Source organism: Heterodontus francisci, chromosome 11 (assembly GCF_036365525.1).
Source record: "Heterodontus francisci isolate sHetFra1 chromosome 11, sHetFra1.hap1, whole genome shotgun sequence".
In the NCBI taxonomy this organism is placed as follows: domain Eukaryota; kingdom Metazoa; phylum Chordata; class Chondrichthyes; order Heterodontiformes; family Heterodontidae; genus Heterodontus; species Heterodontus francisci.
This window is the reverse complement of record NC_090381.1, coordinates 33,777,288-33,789,480: the sequence shown is the minus strand read 5'-3', so window position 1 is coordinate 33,789,480 and position 12,193 is coordinate 33,777,288. Positions and strand designations below refer to the sequence as shown.

General features: G+C 44.2%; 1 protein-coding gene across 1 annotated transcript in view; it reads right to left on the bottom strand.

Annotated features, from left to right (window-relative positions):
* Window positions 1-3,424: 3,424 nt before the first annotated feature.
* Window positions 3,425-12,193, bottom strand: part of aire (autoimmune regulator) — a 108,771-nt gene continuing 100,002 nt past the window's right edge. Inside the window, exon 15 of the mRNA XM_068041638.1 lies at window positions 3,425-4,255. Coding sequence (XP_067897739.1) covers window positions 4,241-4,255 — 15 coding nt within the window. The 3' untranslated portion in view covers window positions 3,425-4,240. The remainder of the gene's footprint in view (window positions 4,256-12,193) is intronic.

The window sequence follows — 12,193 nt, the reverse complement described above, 5'->3', positions numbered from 1 at the left end:
TTAATTATTAGGACCCTCTCCCAAACAGCCTGTCAAAACCACGTTTCAGAATTTTACAATCACTTCTTCACCATGCGCCACAAAGAATTGACGTGGGCACATTAATTATTCTTGCAAAAGGTCTCTACTGATGTTTGGTGACTCAGGTATGTGCAGGGTTTTGCGTCAACCCTCTCCCTGTCCTCTCCACACTGTCAGAATACTTGCATCTGTAACAATTACAACAACTGGCATGGATAAAGTGCCTTTAACGTAAAATATCCCAAGACTTCACAGATAAACATAAGTTAATGACTATCAGCCAGGAAGGGAGAAATTAATAAAAGCAAAATACTGTGGATGCTGGAAATCTGAAATAAAAACAAGAAATGCTGGAAATACTCAGCAGGTCTGGCAGCATCTGTGGAGAGAGAAGCAGAGTTAACGTTTCGGGTCAGTGACCCTTCTTCGGAATCCTTCGGACCCTTCTTCTCCCTTATATTATATAAGGGCGAGATTAAGATGCATTAGTTGAAAAGACTGATTTTAAGGTGAGAAGAAAGATGGAGGGGCAGAAGGCTTTAGGAAAGTAATTCCATAGAGTTGGACACAGGTTGCTGTCACCTCTGCCACCAATGGTGAGTAAAGGGAGGAGAGGGCAGCACAAAAGACCACCCCTCATCAATTTTAAACTCTTTATCCTTTTCAATTCCCTTCGCAAGGTCATCCCTTCCACCTCCATAACATGCTCTAACCTTCCATCCATATATGTTGCTGACAACATTCAGTTTTACCTCGAACAATTTTCCCCAAACAAATCAAAAGTTCCTGCACCAAATATCAGGAATGTGAAGCTTTTCTTCTCAGTCTCTGCTATGAACACCACTCCCTTGCCATTGCCTCCAATCTCTGCCTAGCTGAACCTTCTTCTTTGGCCTCCTTATCTCGAGAGACAATGGATAAGCACCTGGAGGTGGTCAGTGGTTTGTGAAGCAGCGCCTGGAGTGGCTATAAAGGCCAATTCTAGAGTGACAGGCTCTTCCACAGGTGCTGCAGAGAAATTTGTTTGTTGGGGCTGTTACACAGTTGGCTCTCCCCTTTCGCCTCTGTCTTTTTTCCTGCCAACTACTAAGTCTCTTCGACTCGCCACACTTCAGCCCCATCTTTATGGCTGCCTGCCAGCTCTGGCGAACGCTGACAACTGACTCCCACGACTTGTGATCAATGTCACAGGATTTCATGTCGCGTTTGCAGACGTCTTTAAAGCGGAGACATGAACGGCCGCTGGGTCTGATACCAGTGGCGAGCTCGCTGTACAATGTGTCTTTGGGGATCCTGCCATCTTCCATGCGGCTCACATGGCCAAGCCATCTCAAGCGCCGCTGACTCAGTAGTGTGTATAAGCTGGGGATGTTGGCCGCCTCGAGGACTTCTGTGTTGGAGATGCGGTCCTGCCACCTGATGCCAAGTATTCTCCGGAGGCAGCGAAGATGGAATGAGTTGAGACGTCGCTCTTGGCTGACATACGTTGTCCATGCCTCGCTGCCATAGAGCGAGGTACTGAGGACACAGGCTTGATACACTCGGACTTTTGTGTTCCGTGTCAGTGCGCCATTTTCCCACACTCTCTTGGCCAGTCTGGACATAGCAGTGGAAGCCTTTCCCATGTGCTTGTTGATTTCTGCATCTAGAGACAGGTTACTGGTGATAGTTGAGCCTAGGTAGGTGAACTCTTGAACCACTTCCAGAGTGTGGTCGCCAATATTGATGGATGGAGCATTTCTGACGTCCTGCCCCATGATGTTCGTTTTCTTGAGGCTGATGGTTAGGCCAAATTCATTGCAGGCAGCCGCAAGCCTGTCGATGAGACTCTGCAGGCACTCTTCAGTGTGAGATGTTAAAGCAGCATCGTCAGCAAAGAGGAGTTCCCTGATGAGGACTTTCCGTACTTTGGACTTCGCTCTTAGACGGGCAAGGTTGAACAACCTGCCCCCTGATCTTGTGTGGAGGAAAATTCCTTCTTCAGAGGATTTGAACGCATGTGAAAGCAGCAGGGAGAAGAAAATCCCAAAAAGTGTGGGTGCGAGAACACAGCCCTGTTTCACGCCACTCAGGATAGGAAAGGGCTCTGATGAGGAGCCACCATGTTGAATTGTGCCTTTCATATTGTCATGGAATGAGGTGATGATACTTAGTAGCTTTTGGTGGGCATCCAATCTTTTCTAGTAGTCTGAAGAGACCACGTCTGCTGACGAGGTCAAAGGCTTTGATGAGATCAATGAAAGCAATGTAGAGGGGCAAATGTTGTTCACGGCATTTCTCCTGTATCTGACGAAGGGAGAACAGCATGTCAACGGTCGATCTCTCTGCACGAAAGCCACACTGTGCCTCAGGGTAGACACGCTCGGCCAGCTTCTGGAGCCTGTTTAGAGCAACTCGAGCAAAGACTTTCCCCACTATGCTGAGCAGGGAGATTCCACGGTAGTTGTTGCAGTCACCGCGGTCACCTTTGTTTTTATAGAGGGTGATGATATTGGCATTGCGCATGTCTTGGGGTACTGCTCCCTCATCCCAGCACAGGCAAAGCAGTTCATGTAGTGCTGAGAGTATAGCAGGCTTGGCACTCTTGATTATTTCAGGGGTAATGCTGTCCTTCCCAGGGGCTTTTCCGCTGGCTAGAGAATCAATGGCATCACTGAGTTCCGATTTGGTTGGCTGTATGTCCTGCTCATCCATGACTGGTAGAGGCTGGGCTGCATTGAGGGCAGTATCAGTGACAACGTTCTCCCTGGAGTACAGTTCTAGGTCGTGCTCAACCCAGCGGTCCATTTGTTTGCGTTGGTCAGTGATTATGTCCCCTGATTTAGATTTGAGGGGGGCGATCTTCTTGATGGTTGGCCGAAGAGCTGTCTTAATGCCATCATACATTCCTCTGATGTTTCCGGTGTCTGAGGCCAGCTGAATATGACTGCATAGGTGTTGCCAGTAGTCATTTGCGCAGCGCCTGGCTGTTCTTTGTGCAGTGCTTCTGGCTGCTTTAAGTGCTGCGGATGTTAAATCTCTGGGGGCTTTCTTGTAGTTCAACAGCTGAACCAGACAATGCATAATCTTACTGAGTTTCAAACCATATATTCTTTCCATTACCAAGACTACTTTCTTCCTCCCTTGCAACATCACCCACCTCTGCCCTTACCTCAAGTCCAAGGCCACAAAATGCCTTAACTGTGCTTTCACCACCTCGACCTCCATAATCTATAACTTATTAAAAAAATTACCACTCATCTCCCAAGTCTTACTTACCCATTCTCACCCAGCCCCAACCACATCTGTCCCACCTCCCCCAACTCAGAGTCCTCAGAATTCTGATGAAGGGTCACTGACCTGAAACGTTAACTCTGTTTCTCTCTCCACAGATGCTGCCAGACCTACTGAGTATTTTCAGCATTTCTTGTTTTAATTTCAGAGTCCTCATTACAGACTAACACTGGTTCTGGTTCCCAACAAATCAAATCTAAAATCTACGAATCCCTCCACAGCCTATGATATCACCCAACTCTACAAACTTCTTTAGCTCTATATCTTCATCCACATCCTCCGTTTTGGACTCCTGTGCATCCACTTTCCCTGTGTTCACCATTGCTGGCAAAGCTCTCAGCCACCTTGGCTCTACTGTCTGCAACTGCCTCTCCTCTTCACCTGCCTGCTTTAAAAACCTCCTGAAACCCATCACTTCTACTAAGTTTTTAGTCACCATTCCCACCTGGCCAGGGTAATGGCACGGTTGGTGCAGTGGGTGGAAGCCCCACCCTGGGTTTGTAGGAATGGGATCATGAAAATTCAGCAATCAGTATCTGTCCTTTGCTTCTTCTGTGAAGCTGCTTGGGATGTTTTGCTATGCTAAAGTCAACCGCATCAATAAGGTGAGAGCAGCCATTTTGTGCAGAATTTTTCCTGTAATAACAGTAAGACGCTGAATGGGGGAGCAGGTAACAATGTGACTGGAGTAAAAATTTATGACGTGACTCAAAGCAACGTCTGCTTGCTCCCAGGGTGCCACTGACCAAATGGCTTAAAGTTCAATGTTAAGCACAATATCAGTTGTTTGGTCTTGTGCAAAATTCAGTACAATGCAACTTTTCTTTGAAAGGCTGTGTAAAGGACAGGTAATAATTCAGAATACAATATAATCATTGGACTTGTCTTTGATCAACAGCTGCCGGCATTTTCCCCACTGACAGAATACTGTTTGGTTTGTTCCTCTTCAGTACAAGTGCAGCTACATCAGAAGAAAATGACAGAGGTTAGGATATGACATTCTCAACTTGCAATCATAATAATAGGTAGGCCTGATCGAAGGGAATTTTTGAGACCATTCGTGAGTCAGACACCGTCCCTTCACACTCTGGGTGGTACATTGGGTAAGACATTGTCCTTTAACCTCTCGCCCACACTCATTGGATTAAATTACCTGTCACTGTCTGTAAGGGTTCTACATGAAATGAGTTTGGCCAGTGTTAATTCAGTTACTGGTATGCCATCAAAGTAGTGACAAAGTAATGTCACACAAATATGTTATAGGTTATTCTGCAAACATCTGCAATCCTCGTGTCAGCCTTAAATTTGAAACCTTATTGGCCCAGATTTCACAGTCAGTGGCAAAGTGAGGGTACTCTCCCCTGACCTCAAAGAAAGCTGCCCATAAAGCTCCAGCAATCTCTATGGGGTGGGTTTCCCCTTTCGTGATACCACTTTGTATCTGGTGTCATGTCAAGGGGATCTCCAGGTGGCCAGCAACAGTAATGTTATTAAGCAGGGTAAGCACTCAATCATATTGCAGTATTCTCAGACAGCAAACCAGGACGTAAAATGCACCAAATTTTTCACATTTAAATTATAATTTTACTGAGAGTGAAATAAATGATTGGGACATAGGCATGGAACGAAGGTAGAAACTGAAAGATCATAAATATACTTTTTAAAAGTTTATTTTAAAAATGTGAATTTTTTATCATGATGGACAAATTTGACATCCCACAAATATAAAATTAGTCTTTCAGGGCCAGTGAGGCTGTTCAGCAGTAATTATGAACTTAGTACACCATTGAAAACCCATTTACACCTCATTCAACAAGATGTAACTTTGTCAAAGGTTTTTACAGCAAGACTAATATAGTAAGAAAGCAAGTTTTTGTCAGTTCAGTGATTTCTCCTTGATTGCAACAGTAAGGGGTGGTTGGAGAGTGGGGGGTGTGGGGGGGGGGGGTTCACTAGCATATCCTATGGGGAGGTGTAGAATCACTGACACCAGCTTCTGTATTTTTGTGTTTAACTGCATACATGCAGACTCTAGAAGTTGCTATCAGTTTCACAGGGGTTTTGCTGTCATTACTACAAAACCTGGGCCATAATGGGATATGCAAAAATTGAGTGCAGTTCTAATTGGGCATATTGAAGGAACAATGTAGACGGAGCTTTACATGGTATCTGACCCATGCTGTTTCTGCTCAGGAGTGTTTGACGGGACAGCGTAGAGGAAGCTTTACTCTGTCTCTAACGTGCATTGTAACTGACCTGTTCCTTGTTGTTGACGCATGGGCCAAATTGGTAGAGTGTTTATATCTGTATAGATTTCTGGAATTTCTGGTCAATATCTTTAATCAAATAGCATAGAAATCAGTGTGTTGGCATTCTGTTGTTGTTGCCAACTCATTTCCTTGTCCTTTTCCTGTATCCTTTAATATTTTTCCTTCACAGATGCTTATTCAATTTCCTTTTGAATGATGCTGTAGTCTCTGCCTCAGTAGTCAATTGGACATAAGAAATAGGAGCAGGAGTAGACCATTCGGCCCCTTGAGCCTGCTCCACCATTCAATATGATCATGGCTGATCTTCTACCTCAACTCCACTTTCTCACCTCTCCCTACATGCCTTAATACCCTGAGAGACCACAAATCCATCTGAGTCGTGAATACACTCAACAATGGGGCATCCACAACCCTCTGGGGTAGATGATTTTGAAGATTCACACCCTCTGAGTGAAACAAAATTCTCCTCATCTCAGTCCTAAATGGTCGACCCTTTATCCGGAGATGGTGCTGCCATGTTCTAATTTCCCCAGCCAGGGGTGACAACCTCTCAGTGTCTACCCTGTCAAGCCCCTTCAGAATCTTGTATGTTTCAATGAGATCACCTCTCATTCTTCTAACTTCCAGAGAGTATAGAACCAATTTACTCAGCCTATCATCAGAGGACATCCCTCTCATCCCAGGAACCAATTGAGTGAACCTTCGCTGTACCACCTCCAAGGCAGGTATATCCTTCCTTAGATATAAAGACCAAAACAGCACAAAGTACTCCAGGTGTGGTCTCACCCACTGTACCACCCAGTCCCAGAGTGTGACGGATAGTATCTGACCCACTATGCTATCCAGTCCCAGAGTGTGAAAGGACAGTGTCTGACCCACTGTCCCACCTAGTCCCAGAGTGTGAAAGGACAGTGTCAGACCCACTGTACCACCCGGTCCCAGAGTGTGAAAGGACAGTGTCAGACCCACTGTCCCACCCAGTCCCAGAGTGTGAAAGGACAGTGTCAGACCCACTGTACCACCCGGTCCCAGAGTGTGAAAGGACAGTGTCTGACCCACTGTCCCACCTAGTCCCAGAGTGTGAAAGGACAGTGTCTGACCCACTGTCCCACCCAGTCCCAGAGTGTGAAAGGACAGTGTCAGACCCACTGTACCACCTAGTCCCAGAGTGTGAAAGGACAATGTCAGACCCACTGTCCCACCCAGTCCCAGAGTGTGAAAGGACAGTGTCTGACCCACTGTCCCACCTAGTCCCAGAGTGTGAAAGGACAGTGTCTGACCCACTGTCCCACCCAGTCCCAGAGTGTGAAAGGACAGTGTCAGACCCACTGTACCACCTAGTCCCAGAGTGTGAAAGGACAATGTCAGACCCACTGTCCCACCCAGTCCCAGAGTGTGAAAGGACAGTGTCTGACCTACTGTCCTGGCCAGTCCCAGAATGTGAAAGGACAGTGTCTTACCCACTGTACCACCCAGTCCCAGAGTGTGAAAGGACAGTGTCCGACCCACTGTACCACCCAGTCTCAGAATGTGAAAGGACAGTGTCTGACACACTGTACCACCCAGTCCCAGAGTGTGAAAGGACATTGTCTGACCCACTGTACCACCTAGTTCCAGAGTGTGAAAGGACAGTGGACACTGTCCAGATTCACTGGCTGATACTATGTGTTCAATGCCTCTGGTGATAGTGATAATGCATTCCATGTTCTAATAACCCTCAGTGTGAAACAAATTCTTCCAACTTCCTCTTTCGTTCTTGTACTGATAATCCACAGTCTGTGCCCCAGAGTTCACCAACTAATGCAAACAACCTTTCACTACTTATCCTCTCAAAATTTTGAACAATCTTTATACTATCAATTCTTAATTTTCTTTGTCCCAGTGAAAAATATCCTAAACTTCTGAGCCAATCTTCATACTTAGTTTCACTACTAGATTTTCCCAAAATTTGCAACTTTGCATTTCTCTTCCGCTTATTTGACTACTCTGCTAACCTACCGTCGCCTTCCAGCAATCTCCTGCATTCTTACTTACCGATTGTCATTCCCCCTAATTTGATACTGGCATTCAGCCTCTCTGCTCCAACAAACAGTGAATAAAATAAAGCATCACCAATCACAATACATGGAGGCATTGAGTACACAGTATCAGCCAGTCCATCTGGGCATTCAGACTGAGCAGCGTTGACCCAGTTATGGGTGAGGTCCAGTTCCACACAGCTTGAGGATTTTTCCTCTGCTATTCTGCCCAAAATTGAGTAGCAAGGTCGGGATGAAGAGGGAAAACAGAGGCCTACTGCCAGATTCTTGTCCCTTTGAGCACTACCAGAAATTTTCATTCTTCTCCGCAGCACCCCCCGCCCCACAACCAAGGAACTTGGCTGCCTGACACATGATTATCCGCCACTTTAACTGATAGCACGTAGGGAGAAGCCATGGAAAATTAATGACTTTCCTGCTTCTTGGCCCAACCATTTTTTAGTTCCTTCAGCAATGACCTCCCCAGTTGTCTTCAGTGCATGAGTTTGGGAAGGCAATACAATGGCTGGCATGAACCTGCATCTACCAGTCAATGACACACCACTCAGATCAGCTGCCAGATGTTGTTTCATCTACTGTTATTCCTAAACTTGAAAAATTTTGCACACCGCACCTTTCTGTGCAGATTAGGTTAGCTTCTCCACAGAGGAAGGCCTCCATTAATGAATAAGGCCAGGGGTGTCAGACAAAGGTCGCGGAATGTTTTGCAGAGCCCACTGCAAGATGCCATCGATCGAGCTCTACGACAAAATCAAAGAACAATGTTACAAGTATCAGTTTGCACTTTTGCACACCTGACCATGTGATCATTCCAGGTCAGTGTCAGGGAAAAGTGCAGCCCAGGTCTGGATAAGGAAAAGATCAGGGCCTGGGAAAGAGGGCAAAATACTGGTCTTTAAACTGTTAAGAGGCACGGGCATTGCAGATGGAAGCAGCTGTCTGATTCAGATTGCACAAAACCAATCCCAGGTTTAATATGAAGAGACATAAAATGAGATTAGAGAGTGCAATGAAAAAGAAAGACAGTGGTTTGGGAATGAGGAACAAACATCTGAACAACAGTGGCAATAGGGAACAGACACCGAACAACAATGGTGGAAGTGTGGAACAGACATGGAGCAACAACAGTTGGCATGAGGAATAGACACCAAGTAACAGAAGTGGGCATGGGAATTGGTTGATTGGCAGGAATGACATGGGTAAGTATTTTGGGCACTGTTCAGAATGGAAGTGGTTTGCAATGGTATACCTCAAAGATCAGTACAGATCCCCTTTTCTCAGTATCTGTAGATGATTTGGACTTGGGCACAGAGAACATGATATTGAAAGTTGCTGATGTGGGGGGGGGGGGGGTGGTTAGGGAATTAACAAACAACAAGGAAGAATGTAAAATTTCAGGAGGACATAGAGAGATTAAAAGAATGACAGATAAGTGCTAGGTGCAACTGAATGTGCAGAGATGCATTTTGGTTGGAAAACAAGGAATAGAATCATACACTAAATGGAAAGGTGCTGAAAGTTGAGGGTGGACAGAGTCCTAGGACTTAAAATACATCATTCCCTGAAAATGTGAGTGCAGTTAGATAAAGCTCTAAATATGTCAAGAGCATTTACAAATAGGAGCATGGCATAGCAGAGTAAAAAAGTAATTTTAAATTTATGCAATGCGTTGTTTAGACAACAGTTTGAGTACTGAATGCAGCTTTAGGCACCCCTTTAGCGAATGGGCATTAAAGAGATGGAGAACATACAGGGTGATACTAGAGATGGGAAATTGTAGTTATGAGGAGAGACTTGAGATATTGGGACTATTTCTACTGCAGCAGAGAAGGGTTTTGATTGAGTGAATGTAAGAAGACTATTTCCTGTGGTAGGGGAGTCAGGATAAATGGTGATTAAGTTAGAATTGTCACTAGGATAGTGCAGAAGGAGGTTAGGAAAACTTTCTATACTCACATGGTCACTGGAGCATGGAATGATTTGCCACAGGAAGTTTTTAAAGCAGAGACCATTACATCTTTTAAGGGAAAAATAGATAAACATTTCTGCAAGAATTTACCTGGGGATTCTCCCAATCAGTATCCCAAGCTTCGGCAGAAGTTCAGCAGAAACTCTGTTTATATGGGGCACTTGGAGTTTCCACCAATCTTCTGTCAAGTGTATGACAGCCGATCAAGAGAAATCCCTTGAAAACTCAGTGTTGAAGTGGTAGAAGAAGCAGGGCCATGGAGAGAGACTGCAACAGTGTGATTGGTTTTGAACAATGCTAGCAAAGAGCTGATACAGATATCATTGATCGAATTCCCAGCCAGCATGTTCAACATCAGGCATATTCAATGTGCATCAGACTGGATACAATCAGGTGCCACATTGGGTACAATAAATGTGTGCCGAACGTTTGGCACAATCAACATGTCACATGTAGAAGGTGCAATCAACACATAGCACACTAAATGCAATCAGCATATTATCACATCAAGTACAACAAACAGGTACACACCATTTACAAGCAACATATAACATACCAGAACAATAAACCTTCACCAGGCAGCAAGTTACAATCAATATATACCATGCCAGGTGCAGTCAGCACGTACAATCCACACGTACCATTACTGAGTATGACTGAGGTGCCCCCCCAATTGGGACAGTCAATGCCTGCCATATATCAGGTATACTTACATTGCAGTCAGTGTGTGGGTTAACCACTCTGTTGTAAAATATTTTTGAGAAAATATAAATATATCTTTTAGCTTGCACAAACCAAGGTGCCTGTTAGAAGCAGGATCCACAACGTAAAATAATACCATATGTGGAAGGATATTCTAGAAAATGTGTCTGCTGCATAGAAGAGACTGTAGAGATGCAGCTTTGGCTGTCTTGTTTCTGTGATGGAATTGGAAAGAAGCTGCATAAAAGAGCAAGGGTATACTGTTTACAGATGAGAAATAAATCTCTCAGTCTAGTGATTCCTATATTACTGTTAATTGTATATTAATTGTTTAAATATAGGTAAGTGGTAGGCATTAACTGGGGATTCACTTGTGCCTCTGTAAATAGACACAGACTGAAACTGTGGTTATTGGATTGGGAGGTGTATGCTTGCAATGTGTAACTCTGTAAATAAATGCTTATAAAAGTGTGTAAAGATTGACTCCAGTTCTATCCTTTGCCAACTGGCTTTCTGGCGCATTACATAGTGGCAGAGGATGGTTGTCTAAAGTTGGAGGTTGGAAACTAAGAAAAATAAATTCAAACAAAACTAAAATCTGTGTGGCCATTGTGGAAAATGGCAAAAAGCAACTGTAAATTGTCAGGGTATGATTACCCATTGATGTGGAGTCTGAACCACATGACCAGTGAAAGAATGAAGTGGATGCTTAGATATAGGTTATGCCCTTATCAAAGAGAAAACAAAATATGGCCTTGGCATTGTCACTTTCTATAAGAAATAAAATCAGAAGTGAAGTATTTTGTGAGATGGATGCCCATTTGTTGGATAGTAATGAAGGTTTGGACCTTCTACTAGAGTTCTTGGATTAAAGCTACAGGAAAGAGGATATGTTAAATGTCTAACAGGCATAGTCAGACTTTGCTAAATTTTGGAAATAGATGGTCATTCCATGGAAGAATATATCATGGACTTTAACAAAAAGATTGACGAAATTCAATTTGGGGATCCCTGGATCAGTACTAGCATTTCAATTAAAATAAAAGCAAAATACTGCGGATGCTGGAAATCTGAAACAAAAACAAGAAATGCTGGAATCACTCAGCAGGTGTGGCAGCATCTGTGGAAAGAGAAGCAGAGTTAACGTTTCGGGTCAGTGACCGAAGAAGGTTCTGAAGAAGGGTCACTGACCCGAAACGTTAACTCTGCTTCTCTTTCCACAGATGCTGCCAGACCTGCTGAGTGATTCCAGCATTTCTTGTTTTTGTCTAGCATTTCAATTGTTGGGTTGTGCTAAAGCGGCACATATGAACAGGCTACTGGTTCTAACTGGTGTTCGGTTCTTAGAGAGGGAGACCCTGTTGGGTCAGATGTCTGCTACTTTGAAAAAAATCCTCAGGAAATAGCCTTTTTCTTCAGCCTTCATGGGACATTCCACAGTGACACAAAGAATAGAGGACTCAATGATTGCCAGATTTCAAAATGGACCATTGGAAGGATTAAAGACAGACAGAATGAGGATGAAAGCACCTTTAGCAGATCTGGCTATTACAGCAGAAGATAAAATTGGACCATCAATGATAAGTCAATGAATCCCAGGAATGCCCAAGGGGTAGTTAATAGGTGCTTCAGGTATGACCTGAAGAATCATTATGGAGTGAACTGCCCAAAGCAGAGAGGCAGGGTCCTTGAAATGACACATGACAAAGAGAATTCTGCGGACGAGAATGAAAATAATGATGCATCAGACAAACTATACTTGTCACAAGGAGTTTAGTCCTGTGATGAAGTGTTAGTCACAGACTCCTTTAACTATGCAGTACTAGATAGTGCTTGACTGCAACAGTATGTGGAACAGATTGGTTAAAATGTTACCTTGATTCAATAAGTAGTGAGGATTGATGCAAAGTTAAGGATAT